Raw genomic sequence first — 17,988 nt, forward strand, 5'->3', positions numbered from 1 at the left:
TCTCTAATCTCTCCCACTAACCTTGGCTGATTAAATACCACATAAGCCTTGCTGGTTGCTTTCTATCTGGGGAGAGAGAGAGGGTGGTGTTGGCCCCTTCTGGACTTTGTCTGTCTAGGGGGAAGACTGGATTTCTGTATTAATTGTAAATACATTTTGTACCAATGCTTGTAAATATAGCTTTATCTTGCAATCTGTCTGGTAAATTTTAACTGGGGCCAGGGGGAGTAAAGTTCCTAACCCACCACAGTGTGTGCGCAGAAACTGAATTTTATGCTCAATGATGCACACCAAGTACCTGAAAGGCAGGAACAAACCTGCAAATGATTCCAGACAGCTAAAAGAAAGAAGGGTGTTTTAAGAATCAAGCTTTACAAGGAGCATGTTTGAACAATTTCACATGATGTACACTCTAAAGTTACCTCAACATTTTGATAACTGTTTCTGTATTTAAAGTGCCAACACAACACAGAAAAAAAACAACTCATTCATTTCTGTTTGCTGTCAGCTTGAAGTGCTACACTGATAAACAAAAATCAGTCAACAGCATTACTTGGAAGAGATAGAAATAGTTAAATTTTAATACAGTACAAGCTTAAAAACCTAAGGATCAAGATTTTTATAGCATCATAGAGAAATAGTTGAATTTGAATATAGTACAAGCTTAAAGCCCTAAGTATCAAGACTTTTGTAGCATCATATAGATAGAAATAGTTAGGTTTTGATATGGTACAAGCTTAAAAACCTAAGTGTCAAGAAGAACTTTATAGCATCACCTAGATAGAGTTGAATTTTAATATAGTACAACCTTAAAGCCCTAAGCATCAAGAAGAATGTTATACCATCATACAGAAATAGTTAAGTTTTGATATGGTACAAGCTTAAAAACCTAAGTATCAAGAAGTATTTTATAGCATCATATAGAAATACTTAAGTTTTGATATGGTACAAGCTTAAAAACCTAAGTATCAAGAAGAATTTTATAGCATCATATAGAAATAGTTGAATATGAATATAGTACAAGCTTAAAAACCTAAGTATCAAGACTTTTATAGCATCATATAGATAGAAGTAGTTGATTTTTAATATACTACAAGCTTAAAAACCTTAGGATCAAGAAGAATTTTATAGCATCATATAGATATGATTGAATTTTAATATACTACAAGCTTAAAAACCTTAGGATCAAGAAGAATTTTATACCATCATATAGATATAGTTGAATTTTAATATAGTACAAGCTTAAAAACCTAAGTATCAAGAAGAATTTTATAGCATCATATAGAAATAGTTAAGTTTTGATATGGTACAAGCTTAAAAACCTAAGTATCAAGAAGAATTTTATACCATCATATAGAAATAGTTAAGTTTTGATATAGTACAAGCTTAAAAATCTAAGTATCAAGAAGAATTTTATAGCATCACATAGAAATACTTAAGTTTTGATATGGTACAAGCTTACAAACTTAAGCATCAAGAATTTTATAGCATCATATAGATAGTAGGTTGAATTTGAATATAGTACAAGCTTAAAAACCTAAGTATCAAGAAGAATTTTATATCATCATATAGATACAGTTGAATATGAATATAGCACAAGCTTAAAAACCTAAGTATCAAGAAGAATTTTATAGCATCATATAGAAATAGTTAAGTTTTGATATGGTACAAGCTAAAAAACCTAAGTATCAAGATTTTTATAGCATCATATAGATAGAAATAGTTAAGTTTTGATATGGTACAAGCTTAAGCATCAAGAATTTTATAGCATCATATAGATAGTAGTTGAATTTGAATATAGTACAAGCTTAAAAACCTAAGTATCAAGAAGAATTTCATAGCATCATTTAGATACAGTTGAATATGAATAAAAACCTAAGTATCAAGAAGAATTTTATACCATCATATAGATACAGTTGAATATGAATATAGCACAAGCTTAAAAACCTAAGTATCAAGAATTTCATAGCATCATATAGATATAGTTGAATATGAATATAGCACAAGCTTAAAAACCTAAGTATCAAGAAGAATTTTATAGCATCATATAGATACAGTTGAATATGAATATAGCACAAGCTTAAAAACCTAAGTATCAAGAAGAATATTATAGCATCATATAGATATAGTTGAATATGAACATAGTACAAGCTTAAAAACTTAAGTATCAAGAATTTTATAGCATCATATAGATATAGTTGAATTTGAATATAGTACAAGCTTAAAAACCTAAGCATCTAGAAGAATTTTATTACCAGAATCTGAAAACTTGTAAAGGACATGCCTGAATGCATCCTTCCCTCCCACAGAAACACAAAGCCTTGTTTCTTTTTGTCCCAATAGATTTAAAAACAGAAAATACACATCCAACCAGTTTACTCACAAGCCAATTAAGGCAAACCTCAGTTGCTAACTTGGCTGATGTTCACATTCTTTCCCTGCTCCAAAACCCAAGTGCAGTAATGTTTTGGTTAAAAAGGTTCTGGTGTTATCTATTGCCCAACAGGATCATAGGTAGAGTTTATATATTCAAGTCAGTTAAAATGAAGGGTATTTTCTGCTCATAAACCTTATTGTGTTGACAAGGTACCATCAGTGGAAGCATACACATATCCTGTCCATCACTTAAACACACCATACACTGCAGGCAGTATCATCCTCATAGGCCTACTACTCAAGGCCAGTGCATGTTCTTGGCTATCCACCTTGAGCCTCTGACTTTATGCCTAAAGTAGGCCTAGTGGGATGGTGCACCTTTACAACTATTCAGTATTTTTAAGCAGCCAAAAAGAAGGCAATGCAAGCCTTTTCTCAATTCATGAAGCCATTCATCCAATAAGGCAGGATAAACATCATTTTTTTTACCTCCACTGTGCATCTTCTCCTGTTCACATGGGTTCCCCCACACTTTCCACAGCAATTACCTTTTGGGGAAGATCTGCTTTGGGGCAGGCTAATCAAGTGCTGTGGGTAAATTCTTCAAATACAAGTATAAATAAATGAGACAAATGCACACAGTGACTTGCCTCTGAAGGTCTAAAAAGCCTGGCCACTACCATTCTTTGTACTCACTATTCTGCCTTGTGTAGCTTCTCCCAGGAGCCCTCCAAAAGTGATTACAGGAGACATACAGGCACAGTATAGGAAAAGAATCGAGGCCAGGCACTGCAGGCTTAATGCATCCTTGAAGTCACTCAAGAAAAAAGGTGCTTTCCTTTGGATGTCAAGTATCAAACCACCAAAAAGCCTAAATAGGTGAGATGAAACTCGTCAAACTGTACACTAAAGGATTCTAGCTAGTTCAAAAACTATGGGCTACAAATGACTGCGAGTGCCTATTGCCAGCACTAATTAGCTATTTCATAACCCAGATTAAAATGTAATATCACATTTGCAACTCTTTAACTCCCAATTGTGAATAGAATCAAAGCAGGTTGTCCCCATTTCTTTTCAATCAAGCTGGCTGGGTGTATTTTATTACGGGCTAGATACTTACAAAGAGTTTTATAATGGAGTAAGATTTTGACCTAAATGCTTTCAATTAGATCTGTTTTGAGATATTCCAAACAAGAAACAGAAGAAATAGGCTAAAGCTCAACCAGGACACATTTCAATGTTGCTGTTTCAGTAGGTAATTGTAACTTTAATTATCTACATATATAAGTTTAGTTTCATAGCTAAATCTAGGTTTGATTTTTAACACTGTTTTCATCTGGAGTGCATTCTACAACGGCAAAAATCAAACACAAGTCAGTTCAACTGGGTAAGTTTAATAAGAAAATAAAAAGCTTTTGGCAACTAAATAAAACCCCTCAAGGCTCCAAACAATAGGTGTAATTTGCACCTACAGGGAAATAATGAAAAATTAGCCTCCTAGAGAGACACTTTTGTGGGTGGAAAATGAACTTCTCAGCTCCATACACTGTATGGAAAAAAAAGCAAATAAAAAAAGCCAAAATGGTAAAAAAAAAAAGAAGACAAATAGGGATTGTGGTTCTCACAAGGATGTGAGAAATCATGGAAACATAGAATCAGTCAGGGTTGGAAGGGACCACAAGGATCATCTAGTTCCAACCCCCCTACCATGGGCAGGGACACCCACGTACCTAGAGGTGTTGAAGAAAAGCCTGGATGAGGCACTTAGTGCCATGGTCCGACTAGTTAACTGGATAGGGCTGGGTGCTAGGTTGGACTGGATGAGCTTGGAGGTCTCTTCCAACCTGGTTGAAGGCTGGGAGAGACTATATACAAGGTCTTGTAATGCAGGACAAGGGGTAACAGGTTTAAACTGGCAGAGGGGAGATTTAGATAGGATGTTAGGAGGAAGTTCTTTCCAGCGAGGGTGGTGAGACTCTGGCACAGGTTGCCCAGGGAGGTTGTGGCTGCTCCCTCCCTGGAGATGTTTAAGGCCAGGCTGGATGAGGGCTTGAGCAACCTGTTCTAGTGGGAGGTGTCCCTGCCTACAGCAGGGGGTTGGAACTGGATGATCCTTGAGGTCCCTTCCAACCTAGACCATTCTATGATTCTATTTTATCCTACCCTAGATCAGGCTGGCCAAAGCCTCATCCAGCCTGGCCTTAAACACCTCCAGGGATGGGCCTCAACTGTCTGCCTGGGCAACCCATTCCAGCCTCTCACCACTCTCACGGTGAAGAACTTCCTCCTTACACCCAGTTGAAAGATCTTTTTCATTTAGAAGTGTATTATTTTAGGAACTGTACTTTTTTTTTCCCCTCCAGAAACTCTCAGTTGATTTAATCTCTGCTCTCTCACATGAGATAGTAATATTTAATCTTAACCAGTTATTAATTTGGGGGGACTTTTTTGGCAAGCACTTCAGAATGAACAGGAAAAACAACAACACAACTCAGAAAGATTCAATTTTAGATCTAAAAGGAACCTAAGCAAAACATTTTTTTCCCCCCACTTGATATTTCTTGTTGTTCCATTTGGTACATGTTTAATGAATTCAACAGATTTGCCTTAATAGAGATTTTTAGCATCTAGCCCAATACTGAAAACTATAACTCCTGATTTAATTATGACAAATGCATGTGCTTGACAATTAAAATTTAAACTCCAACTCTTAAAAAAGTCAAATTAGGCAGCATCTTATATGAAATCCTTCATAAATGTGCTGAAGAAAACATTCCCAAAGGCTTGAAAATGCTTTAAGCAAATTGAGAGCTACAGGCAAGAATTCAACACTTTGAAAAGGAAAACTTTAACAATGATTTAAGTTCAAATGTCATTAAAAAAAAATAACTGTGAATAATCTTCACTTATTTCTTTATGGTAACTAATTATTTACAGAGAAGTGAACACACCTTCCAGTTCTCTCAAGTTCAGGTCCAGCATGATGGCCTTCTTCTTTGAGAGGCTCTCCTGTAGGAGTAGATCCATTTGGAAATTTTGGTGCTTTCCTTTTCTCCTACAGAAACCAAAACAAACATTTAAATCATAGAATCAACCAGGTTGGAAGAGACCTCCAAACTCATCCAGTCCAACCTACCCCCCAACCCTATCCAATCAACCAGACCATGGCACTAAGTGCCCCAGCCAGGCTTTTTGGCAACACCTCCAGAGATGGCGACTCCACCACCTCCCTGGGCAGCCCATTCCAATGCCAATCACTCTCTCTGACAACAACTTCCTCCTAACATCCAGCCTAGACCTCCCCTGCCACAACTTCACACTGTGTCCCCTTGTTCTGTTGCTGCTTGCCTGGCAGAAGAGACCAACCCCACCTGGCTACAGTCTCTACTCACAGGGCTGTGCTCCAGGCCCCTCCCCAGCCTTGCTGCCCTCCTCTGGACACCTTCCAGCACCTCAACATCTCTCTGGAATTGAGGAGCCCAGAACTGGACACAGCACTCAAGGTGTGGCCTGACCAGTGCTCAGTACAGGGGCAGAATAACCTCCCTTGTCCTGCTGCCCACACTGCTCCTGATCCAGGCCAGGATGCCATTGGCTCTCTTGGCCACCTGGGCACACTGCTGCATCACCTTCAGCTACTCTCTACCAGCACCCCCAGGTCCCTTTCTGCCTGACTGCTCTCCAGCCACTCTGTCCCCAGTCTGTAGTGCTGCTTGGGGTTGTTGTGGCCAAAGTCAAATCTCATCCCACTGGCCTCTGCCCACCCATCCAGTCTGGCAAGGTTCCTCTGCAGGGCTCCCCTACCCTCCAACAGATCTACACCTGTTCCTAGCTTGGTGTCACCTCATCTGATGATGGATTCAATCTTCTTGTCCAAATCATCAATAAAGACACTGAACAGGACTGGGCCCAGCACTGATCCTTGGGGCACACCAGTAGTGACAGCTGCCAACTGGATGTGGCACCATTCACCACCACTCTCTGGGCCTGGCCCTCCAGCCAGCTCTTGACCCATATCAGAGTGAGAACTCGTTGGGGTCTCACCCGACAGAATACAGGTATCAGATAGGAGAACTCCTTCCTGTACCAAGTGTGCTGTCCACAGCTTCCCAAAAGACTTTTCATCCCAAATTGTCTTCCAAAAAGCCCTCAAACTCTGCTTATTACAGAAAAAAGCCTAAAGCCATTAATGAATAAACTCTGCTGCTGTTACCCACATGTCTTCATAGAATCAACCAGGTTGGAAGAGACCTCCAAGATCATACCCCTTCTTTACCAGCTGCTCTTCCAAAGCACCACTGGATTTAACACCAAATGTCCACTTCTGAACTCAAGAGCACTGGTCTCTCCCCCTACTTTGGACTCTGCCAGCAGAAATTCCTCTCAGTTCCAAAGACAGAGTGAAAAACCAGCATACCTCTGAAGTCCAGCTTCTCCCTAGCTCTCACTTTATGCTTGCATCTCAGCTGAGTGAAATGATGCACTTCTATCTACCTCATGAACATACTGTGAACATTAAATGCTACTCTGCATGCATCAAAAGGGCTCAGTCACTGCTTGTGCTAGTTTGAAGCTAGCTAGAATGTTTTGGTGAGAAGAACTAGATTACAGGCTGTGAAAGAGAAAACAATGCTGATGTCTGCTGCACTCATAGGCTTGCTGAGATGGATAAGAACAAGAACATAAACACAGATAACAGAGTTGCTGTCTAGGCTTTAGGCTGAACTTTCCTCTGTCTCTCTAACCTAACCTGCCATCTGTGTGACTAATCCATCTGCTTCCTAACCCCTCCTGGCTGACCCTCCAGGCTACTTTGAGCATAAGGCAAAGTCTTGAGTAAGCTAGAGAGGTGGGAGGAAGGTGGAAGGGTGGTTGGGAGCCCCTCCTGGGGACTCAGGTTTCTGGGAGGGCTGTTGTGTTTCTGTGTTACCTTTTACCTTGTCTATTTCTGTCTATAACTGTATCTACTCTAACTATCTGCTTGTCTATTGTGCTATGCTGTAAATCTAAGCTTCATTCAATTTCCAGAGCTATCGAGTCTAGTCTGGGTGATTTCCCAAGTGTGGGGGTTGGGGAACACCCAAACCATCACACTGCTGCATGCAGATGAAAGAGTCTGTAAGAATTGCAGCACTCTTGCAGCTCACTGGAACTCAGGTACCAGACCAGTTCTCCTAGAACTCAAATGAACTCCTTTAGGCACTACAAAAGGAAATATAGTTGTGCTAGTTTGAGCAGTTGTGCCAGTTTGAGTAGTTGTGCCACTTTGAGCCTAGCTGGGATATTCTGGTGAGAAGAATTAGACGACAGGCTGTGAAAAGGAACCAATGGTGATGTCTGCTGCACTCATAGGCTTGCTGAGATGGATAAGAACAAGGACACAAACACAGACAACAGAGTTGCTCTCTGGCTGCCTCCCTTCTCTCTCTAACCTGCTATCTGTGTTATCAATCCTTCTGCTTCCTAACCCCCCCTGGCCGATTCTCCAAATTCCCCTTAAACATAAGCCAAAGTCTGGGGCAAGGTAGAGGGGTGGGAAGGTGGAAGGGCAGTTGGGAGCCCCTCCTGGGGACTCAGGTCTCTGGGAGGGCTGTTGTGTTTCTGTATTACTTTTTAACTTGTCTATTTCTGTATGGAGCTGTCTAGATTGTAAATAGCTGCTTGTATATTGTGCTAAGCTGTGAATAGAAAGCTTCATTCAATTTCCAGCTTAGCTGAGCCTAGTCTGGGTGTGTCCTGGGCTGCAGCAAGAGCAGTGTGGGCAGCAGGGCAAGGGAGGGGATTCTCCCCCTTTACTCTGCTCTCATCAGACCCCGCCTGGAGCACTGTGTACAGTTGTGAAGCCCCCAACACAAGAGGGACATGGAACTGCTGGAGTGAGTCCAGAGAAGTGCCATGAAGATGCTGAGAGGGCTGCAGCAGCTCTGCTATGAAGACAGGCTGAGAGAGTTGGGGCTCTTCAGTCTGGAGAAGAGGAGGATTTGAGGAGACCCTTATAGTGGCCTTCCATCACTTGAAGGGGGCTGGGGAGAGACCACTGACAAGGTCCTGTAATGACAGGACAAGGGGTAACAGGTTTAAACTGGCAGAGGGGAGATTTAGACAGGATGTTAGGAGGAAGTTCTTTACAGTGAGGGTGGTGAGACACTGGAACAAGTTGCCCAGGGAGGTTGTGGCTGCTTCCTCCCTGGAGATGTTTAAGGCCAGGATGGCTGAGGCCTTGAGCAACCTGTTCTAGTGGGGGGGGACCCTGCCTACAGCAGGGGGTTGGAGCTGGATGATCCTTGAGGTCCCTTCCCTATCTAAACCACTCTATGATTTTCACAAGTGTTGTGGGGGGGGGTCAAGGAACACCCAAACCATCACATCCTTATTTTGGCAACCAACTTAGAAGCACAGAATGAAAATTAACAAATTTTTTTTCTTTTGGAAATGAAATCTGCCAAGTAAAAAACCATGGGAATTCCCTGCTGGACTGGTGGCTTTGCTTCTTTTACCTGGGAAGGAACGCTTTTCGGCGGCTCAATTCGTATAGATGGATCCCACTCTCCTGGAGGCAGCACTGTCACTTGGTCTAAGAATTCATCAATTCCTGATAACAAATCGTTTCTGTCTTTTGCTTTGTAGGCAACATCATGGAAAACCTGCAAGGAGGAGGTAGCAAACATTTTGTGTTACTTTTCTGAAGAAGGAGAAGTTCATTATTTTTAAAGAGGCGTGGGAAATCTTGGAAAGGCTCTCAAAAGTTAGGTTTCTGCTTGACTTGCATCCTTTTGCATTTAGTATGATCAGTCTTGTTCAACACAGATCACACAGGAACACATCCAGACAGGCCTGGAAAGGCTCCAGAGAAGGAGACTCCACAACCTCTCTGGGCAGCCTGTGCCAGTGCTCTGGGACCCTTCCACTCAAGAAGTTCCCCCTTGTGTTGAGGCAGAACCTCTTTTGCTGCAACTTACACCCACTGCTCCTTGTCCTATCCCAGGCAGCAGTGAGCAGAGCCTGTCCCCCCCCTCCTGGCCAGCCCTCAGATACTTCTAAACATTGATCAAATCCCCTCTAAGTCTTCTCTTTTTAGAGAAGATCTTCTTTAGAGGTCTTTTTAAAGCACTGAATAACTTATATTTTCCTATGATCTGCAGCATTCCTAAAACAGAAAGATTACATAAAATAATTAGAACTAGCAGCAGTCCTAAGAAAAAGATTACACAATTAATTAGGACTAGCAGCAGTCATAAAAAAATACATAGATAATTAGAACTAAAGCCTTTAATATTCAGTTTTCACCCTGAACAACTACTATATTCACAGACTAGCTCCTCTGTGCTAGTTTGAGTCTAGCTAGAATGTTTTGGTGAGAAGACTTAGATCACAGGCTGTGAAAAGGGAAACAAGGGTGATGTCTGCTGCACTCATAGGCTTGCTGAGATGGATAAGAACAAGAATCCAAACATAGATAACATAGTTGCTGTCTGGGCTTTGGGCTGCACTTCTCTCTCTAACCTAATCTGCTGTCTGTGTGACTAATCCACCTGCTTCCTAACCCCTCCTTGGCTGATCTTCCATACAACCGTAAGCATAAGGCAAGATCTTGGGTAAGGTAGAGGGGTGGGAGGAAGGTGGAAGGGTGGTTGGGAGCCCCTCCTGGGGACTCAGGTTTCTGGGAGAGCTGTTGTGTTTCTCTATTACTTTTCAACTGGTCTGTTTCTGTATGGAGCTGTCTAGATTATAAATAGCTGCTTGTATCTTGTGCTAAGCGGTAAACAGAAAGCTTCACTCAATTTCCAGATCGACTGAGTCTAGTCTGGGTGATTCTCCAAAGTGTGTGCGTGTGGGGTGGTGAACATCCAAACCATCACACCCCTCTCAACTGTAAAATAGGCAATTTCTGGTTTATACTTTCAAAGTTTTAATTGTTCTGAAGACCTCTTAGAATTTGTGTCAGACAACCCTAAAAATGATGAGCAGTTCAGTAGATGGCGCTGGACACCAAGGCAGAATTAAAGCATCTTGGTTCTGTCCAGTAAGGCAATAGTCTTCAAAAACTCCTATTTCTCCTGTGCCTAAATAAAACTGCCCACCTCAGCTCTAAGCATATGACTACCCAGAATCATAGAATCAACCAGGTTGGAAGAGACCTCCAAGCTCATCCAGGCCAACCTAGCACCCAGCCCTGTCCAGTCAACCAGACCATGGCACTAAGTGCCTCATCCAGGCTTTGCTTGAACACCTCCAGGGATGGTGCCTCCATCACCTCCCTGGGGAGGTGGTTGAGGCCCCACCCCTGGAAGTGTTTAAGGCCAGGCTGGATGGGGCTGTGGGCAGCCTGCTCTAGGGCAGTGTGTCCCTTGCCATGGCAGGGGAGTTGGAATTTGATGATCCTTGTGGTCCCTTCCAACCCCAGCTGATTCTATGACTTCAAATGCTCTAATTTTAATCACTTGACCTCACTTTGATAAAAAGACAGCTGTGATGACTCAGCTGCATGCATTCTTACAACTTTGTCCTGAACAATTACACAGTCTGCAGTGTCCTTTTCAACCTCACAGGTAAGTATTTATTAAGAAGTTTTATTTCCTCATTTAACACAAAAGCTAAATCTGCACATCACACTTAAAAAGGGTTTTTTTTCAGAAATAGAGTAAGATTTTGTGCTAGTTTGAGCCTAGTTGGGATATTTTGGTGAGAAGAATTAGGTGGTAGGCTGTGAAAAGGGAACAGTGCTGATGTCTGTGCTAGTTTGAGCCTAGCTAGAACGTTTTGGTGAGAAGAATTAGGTGGTAGGCTGTGAAAAGGGAACAGTGCTGATGTCTGTGCTAGTTTGAGCCTAGCTAGAACGTTTTGGTGAGAAGAATTAGGTGGTAGGCTGTGAAAAGGGAACAGTGCTGATGTCTGTGCTAGTCTGAGCCTAGCTAGAACGTTTTGGTGAGAAGAATTAGGTGGTAGGCTATGAAAAGGGAACAGTGCTGATGTCTGTGCTAGTCTGAGCCTAGCTAGAACGTTTTGGTGAGAAGAATTAGGTGGTAGGCTGTGAAAAGGGAACAGTGCTGATGTCTGTGCTAGTCTGAGCCTAGCTAGAACGTTTTGGTGAGAAGAATTAGGTGGTAGGCTGTGAAAAGGGAACAGTGCTGATGTCTGTGCTAGTTTGAGCCTAGCTAGAACGTTTTGGTGAGAAGAATTAGGTGGTAGGCTGTGAAAAGGAAACAAAGCTGTTGTCTACTGCACTCATAGGCTTGCTGAGACGGATAAGAACAAGAACACAAACACAGATAAAGGAGATTGCTCTCTGGGTTTTTTGGGCTGCACTTCTCTCTCTAACCTGCCTGATTAATCCATCTGCTTTCTAACCCCCCCCCAAGCCGATTCTCCAAACTACCTTGAAGCATAAGGCAAAGTCTGGAGTAAGGCAGAGGGGTGGGAGAAAGTGGAAGGGTGGTTGGGAGCCCCTCCTGGGGACTCAGGTTTCTGGGAGGGCTGTTGTGTTTCTGTATTACTTTTTAACTTGTATATTCCTGTTTATATTGTAAATACCTGCTTGTATAGTGTGCTAAGCTGTAAATACAAAGCTTCATTTGATTTCCAGCTCAGCTGAGTCTAGTCTGGGTGATTTTAAGGGTGTGTTGGGGCAGGTAACACCCAAACCATCACATATTTCTTCAAGAAAGACAAGGAGCAAGGTCACTTACTAACATCTAGTTCACTAAACATGTAAATATGTTTACAGTCCTTCATTTAAGCAACTCATTGTTTAAACAGGTTTTCATTTTGCCTTTTTTTTCTCTTTAACCTGGCAGTCCACAGTACACTTTTACAGCAAACAGTCAGTAACTACATTACCCTAGACAACTACAAGTGTTTAAAATACATCACTCACATCATCAGTCATAAGTGTTGCTATTGATCTTCCAATTTCATGGTACTGTGGAGCTTTTCCTGCTGGTCCCAACAATAAAAACAAAAACCTGTGGAGAAAGCAGTTGAGGTGAACTTATTCAAATATACTCAGAGGGTTTTTTCAAACTCTTCTTTAAGAAAAAACATTTGGTGGTGAAGTCATTACTGGAAGGAACTCAAATCCTGAACTAAAATGACTCAGGAATCTTCATAAGCAAGGCTGATTTTTCAACTTCATATAATGCTTTAAATGCAGCATAACTGCACAGGCTAGAGCTCAATAAACATTTCTCCATGTTATAAACCCTTCTGACGTTCCCACTGCTAAAGACTACTTAGCAAGGGCTTAGGAGCTTTATGACCTATTCTAGCCTCTGTGATGATCATCTCTCCAAGGGATTTAAACCCTCTCCCTTGCTCTAACTGCACAGGCATAATTGAAGCAACACAATTGGCCATTCTCATAAAGGCATGTCCTGGTCCTGTGTTAGTGGAAGGGAAGCTGCATTTTGAACACCTAAGGCAGAAGTAGCATTATCAGAAGGAAATCCAATCTAGAGTTGGGTCACAGCATATGTTAATAGACAGTCTCCATTTCCAATCATAGTTATAGCTACCACACTTTAAAACAAACAACAACAAACCAAACCCACAAAACCTCCCAAAAAACCTCCCACAAGAAATCACAACCAAAACACACCAGACTTGAATAGGGATAACATCTTATAAATTCAAAAGGATACAAACCAAAGACAGAATCCCTCTTTCCACAACCTTCTTCCTATACTCCACAAAAATTATGTTCCCAAGCTCAACATATCTGAAAAGAAGTAATTCCACTGGGTTGATCAGAGGGCTGCAGCAGCTCTGCTGTGAGCACAGACTGAAAGAGTTGGGGCTGTGCAGGCTGGAGCAGAGGAGGCTCCCAGGTGACCTTCTTGTGGCCTTCCAGGATCTGAAGGGGACTACAAAAAAGCTGGGGAGAGACTTTTTAGGCTGTCAGGGAGTGACAGGACTGGGGGGAATGGAGCAAAGCTGGAGGTGGGCAGGCTCAGACTGCAGGTGAGGAGGAAGTTGTTGAGCATGAGAGTGGTGAGAGGCTGGAATGGGTTGCCCAGGGAGGTAGTTGAGGCCCCATGGCTGGAGGTGTTTAAGGCCAGACTGGCTGAGGCTGTGGGCAGCCTGCTCTAGGGTAGGGTGTCCCTGGGCATGGCAGGGGGGTTGGAACTGGCTGATCCTTGTGGTCCCTTCCAACCCTGACTGATTCTATGATTCTAATTCTTTCCTTCTTGTACTCCACACAAACTAAGTTCCTAAGGACAGCATGTTTGAAAAGAAGTAGCACCTCCTTTGACCTCTGCAAGTTTTTTTGCAAGCACCCTGTTTTCTTTTGCAAGTGGAGTACTCTAACCCAAGCTGAGACTGCATCTTCAGAATCAAATATGTTAAATCCAAATTTGCAAGTCCACATCATTCTGCAAATTTTAAGGCAGAGTCTCAAGTTGTGCCAGGGTAGGTATAGGCTGGATGTTAGGAGGAAGTTCTTCACAGAGAGAGTGATTGGCATTGGAATGGGCTGCCCAGGGAGGTGGTGGAGGCACCGTCCCTGGGGGTGTTGAAGCAAAGCCTGGCTGAGGCACTTAGTGCCATGGTCTGGGTGATTGGATAGGGCTGGGTGCTAGGTTGGACTGGCTGAGCTTGGAGGTCTCTCCCAACCTGGTTGATTCTATGATTCTATGATTCAATCTGTATCCAGACATTCTGGAATTTCTCAAACACTGAAGTCAACTACCCTCTGAAAACTCCCACATCTATTTGCAAGAGCAATGTCAAATCTATTTTTGCCTTTCTTTAGAGTGTATAAGTGGAAAATTCCAAATATGAACAAGTGCTTTCATGACTTTAAACTTAAAAAAACCCCAAACATTAAGTTATCAGCAAGTTAACATCAACAAAAGCTATGCCAAACAGCAGAAAGCAGCCCAAAGCATCAAAATAGAGAATTAAGTGACCTCCTTGATTGATATAATGACCTGCTATCTTCATCATGGGAACTTGACATTTTGATCATCTGTGGTAAATATATTCACAGTACACTGGCCAGACACAGGATTTTGAGGGCTTGGCCACACCAGGCTGGATGGCACACTGCAGACTGAAAATCCATTCCATGTATTATTATTATTACTCCCCCTCTACACTGCCCTGCTGAGACTTCATCTCGAATACTGTGTTCAGTTTGGGGCTCCCCAGTGTAAAAGGGACAGGGATCTGCTGGAGAGGGTCCAGTGGAGGGCTACAAGGATGATTGGGGGACTGGAGGGCATGGTTGATGAGGAGAGGCTGTGGGACCTGGGGCTGCTTAGTCTGGAGAAGAGAAGACTGAGAGGGGATTGGATCAATGTTTAGAAGTATCTGAGGGATGCCAGGAGGGGGGGGACAGGCTCTGCTCACTGCTGCCTGGGATAGGACAAGCAGCAATGGGTGTAAGTTGCAGCAAAAGAGGTTCTGCCTCAACACAAGGGGGAACTTCTTGACTGGAAGGGTCCCAGAGCACTGGCACAGGCTGCCCAGAGAGGCTGTGGAGTCTCCTTCTGTGGAGCCTTTCCAGGCCTGTCTGGATGTGTTCCTCTGTGATCTGTGTTAGATAGGATTGTCCTGCTCTGGCAGGGGGCTTGGACTGGATGATCTTTTTGGGTCCCTTCCAACCCCTAACATCCTGTGAGCCTGGGATCAGCTGCAAATTGGTCACCCCAGAGTCAATCACACACCTTCTAAGTTTCTCCTCCACCTGGATTATTCCTATACAGAGCTTCAGTTTAATTAGACTTTCAGATTTCATGGACTTAAACACTGTCACTGTACTGCACTGAAAGGAACTACAACAGTCTTCATATCTGCCTTTAAAATGGCAACACAATCCTAGAAGATTCAGATTTTACTTCAAGTTAGCTACCAGTTTCAACAGCATCAGTACATATACATATATACAGCATATAAACACATATATACAGTGTGGAGAGAGAGATCTCATTCCCTCCAATTTTCCAGCAGATGACTGACATCATATTGAACAAAAGCCTGCACTTATTCAGCTTAATAATGTACACCAAATCACAACTGTTTGAGATCTTATTACTTATTTATTAAGCTAGACTTCCCAGGTGTTTATTTACCGTGTAGGAACTGGAACCTCTGTAAGACCTGAGAGAAGCACAGCAGGGGAGAGCCTCACAAAAGCAATAATAGGTCTTTCTAAAAAGTCTACTTCTCCCACTAGCACATTTGATGCTTCTGCTCCTGAAGGAATTTTCCTCATGAAGTTCATATCAACCTATTCACACAAAGATGAAACAAGTGTTTATTCCTTTACATTTATCAGCAGCAATTCTGTAACATATCAGTACTTACTGGACAGAAAAATAAACATTCAAATTCAAATGACCCACAGCAAAGACAAGGATTTGTAGATATGCAGCAAAGAATACCAAACTAGCTTCTAAAAGTCCAAAGTACTAGCACCTACTATATTCTAGAAGGCTCCAAAACTGCAGAATCACCTTTCTACTATTACTTACAATGACAAGCACTCTGTGATAGGACATAAAATCAAAGGACAATTAACTATGGAGAGTTCATGCAATTACACAGTGTTTCTGATCTAGTTAATTGGATATAGAACAAGGGGACACAGTCTCAAGTTGTGCCAGGGTAGGTATAGGCTGGATGTTAGGAGGAAGTTCTTTACAGAGAGAGTGATTGGCACTGGAATGGGCTGCCCAGGGAGGTGGTGGAGTTACTGTCCCTGGAGGTGTTGAAGCAAAGCCTGGATGAGGCACTTAGTGCCATGGTCTGGTTGACTGGCTAGGGCTGGGTGCTAGGTTGGACTGGATGATCTTGCAGGTCTCTTCCAACCTGGTTGATTCTATGATTCTATCTTGGAGGTCCCTTCCAACCTGGTTGATTGTATGATTCTATCTTGGAGGTCTCTTCCAACCTGGTTGATTCTATTGATAGGGCTGGGGGATAGGTTGGGTTGGATGATCTTTGAGGTCTCTTCCAAGCTGGTTGATTCTATGGCATGCTATTGCTGCATGCTTCTGTATTCAAACAGAAGAAACAGTTGGATGTTCTCATCTGTAAGGAACATGCTGGCTGAAAGTTTTAACATGGATTTCTGTGTGTAATTCCAGAAACACAGTAAAAAGTGGCATGGCACATGAACTCTGTTCACACACCTACAGGCACAAGCACCGATCACATTGCTCTCTAAACGGACTTACAGATGACCTCTTGCGTCCCACACCAAGTGTGCCACAACTACAATGCCAGGAGGCAGAAACCTGGCCAACAGGAGACAAGGCAGGTGTACAGAAGGACAGACCAAGTGATAACAAACTGTGACAGAGAAGCAGGAACATATGGCACCTGCCATGATTAGATGAGAACTACTGTGCAAGTTAGCTTTCCTTTTAAGGTGGCAAATGCATTTTCTTAGTGTTTCACACTACAGGCAACACTATGGACTGAGTTTTACAGTAAAAACCACAGTGGAACTTGCCCAGCAAATTGAAATTATGATAGAAATACAAGAGATTTGCAGCATTAGACAAGATTTCCTTCAGAAAATATGCTCTTAATGATCAACATGGACAGTAAATTTTGTACAGCAAACACATAAAGCAAATCCCCTTTGAAAGCCCTCTAAGAAAGTCAGCTCTAGAAAAAGTATATCACAGCATTAGCTACAAAACTGTTTCCTTAAGATATCTCCCCTCTATATGATGAAGGGTCTGCACTCTTAAATCACCAAATACTGAAAAGATCATCAAGTGAACATTCAGTCTCACTGATAAGCTTCAAAACATTTGACATATCTAAGCTACACCATATTCTGACACTCTTGCCTACAAGTTACACCTTAGCAGAGTAACAGAGATGAATACACAGATGTCCCTGTTGTACCTACAGGTTATACCTTAGAGTAACAGAGATGAATACACAGATGTCCCTGTTGTACCTACAAGTTACACCTTAGCAGAGTAACAGACATGAATACACAGATGTCCCTGTTGTACCTACAAGTTATATCTCAGTAGGGTAACAGAGATAAATACACAGATGTCTTAGATATATCTAAAAGGGAAGTTACAACTACAACATAATTTGTTACACACTTGTTTTGTGCTGAACATTAAGGTATTCAATGTTACTTACCTTACTAAAATCTACCGTGCTGTTTTCTCTGCTTCCTCCTGCCCCAGTACCTTTAACATCTCCACTCTTCCCCGTGTCTAGATTTCCAGGTGCTGACTGTGGAGATGCTAATAACCCTAAATTAAAACAAAGGAATCAAGTTCAAAATAGTGCATAAAAGTCAACCAAGAAGGTGACACTACCAAAACCCATAGTGACAGCTTAAAGCAAATGTGCAAGTTATTCAGTAAAAGCATCCCACATTAGTATCATAAACACAACATGAACAAGTCACTGTCTTCTCACAACAACAGTATTAAAGAAAATATTAAAGTCAGGTGTTGCCATGGCCATTTGCACAACAGTCACCAGCAAACAAAACCTGCCTGCAGAAAAAAATAACAGTTGTTGGCATTTTACTCATAGCTGCTCCAGTAGTTAGTAGATAGCATCTTGACTGCATTCAGCTCTCGAAACTCTGAAACACTTCTGCTCTCCAGTCTGTGTAGCAGTAGTTCAATC

At 42.2% G+C, this 17,988-nt stretch overlaps 1 protein-coding gene across 1 annotated transcript in view; it reads right to left on the reverse strand.

Moving 5' to 3' along the window:
* SLC4A7 (solute carrier family 4 member 7) overlaps window positions 1-17,988 on the reverse strand; it is a 110,504-nt gene that overhangs the window by 21,328 nt on the left and 71,188 nt on the right. Inside the window, exons 8-13 of the mRNA XM_064169811.1 lie at window positions 17,488-17,603; window positions 15,447-15,604; window positions 12,251-12,338; window positions 8,874-9,020; window positions 5,328-5,431; window positions 3,073-3,247 (exon numbers count right to left, since the gene is read on the reverse strand). Coding sequence (XP_064025881.1) covers window positions 3,073-3,247; window positions 5,328-5,431; window positions 8,874-9,020; window positions 12,251-12,338; window positions 15,447-15,604; window positions 17,488-17,603 — 788 coding nt within the window. The remainder of the gene's footprint in view (window positions 1-3,072; window positions 3,248-5,327; window positions 5,432-8,873; window positions 9,021-12,250; window positions 12,339-15,446; window positions 15,605-17,487; window positions 17,604-17,988) is intronic.

The sequence above is a fragment of the Pogoniulus pusillus genome, chromosome 32 (genome assembly GCF_015220805.1).
Source record: "Pogoniulus pusillus isolate bPogPus1 chromosome 32, bPogPus1.pri, whole genome shotgun sequence".
In the NCBI taxonomy this organism is placed as follows: Eukaryota; Metazoa; Chordata; class Aves; order Piciformes; family Lybiidae; genus Pogoniulus; species Pogoniulus pusillus.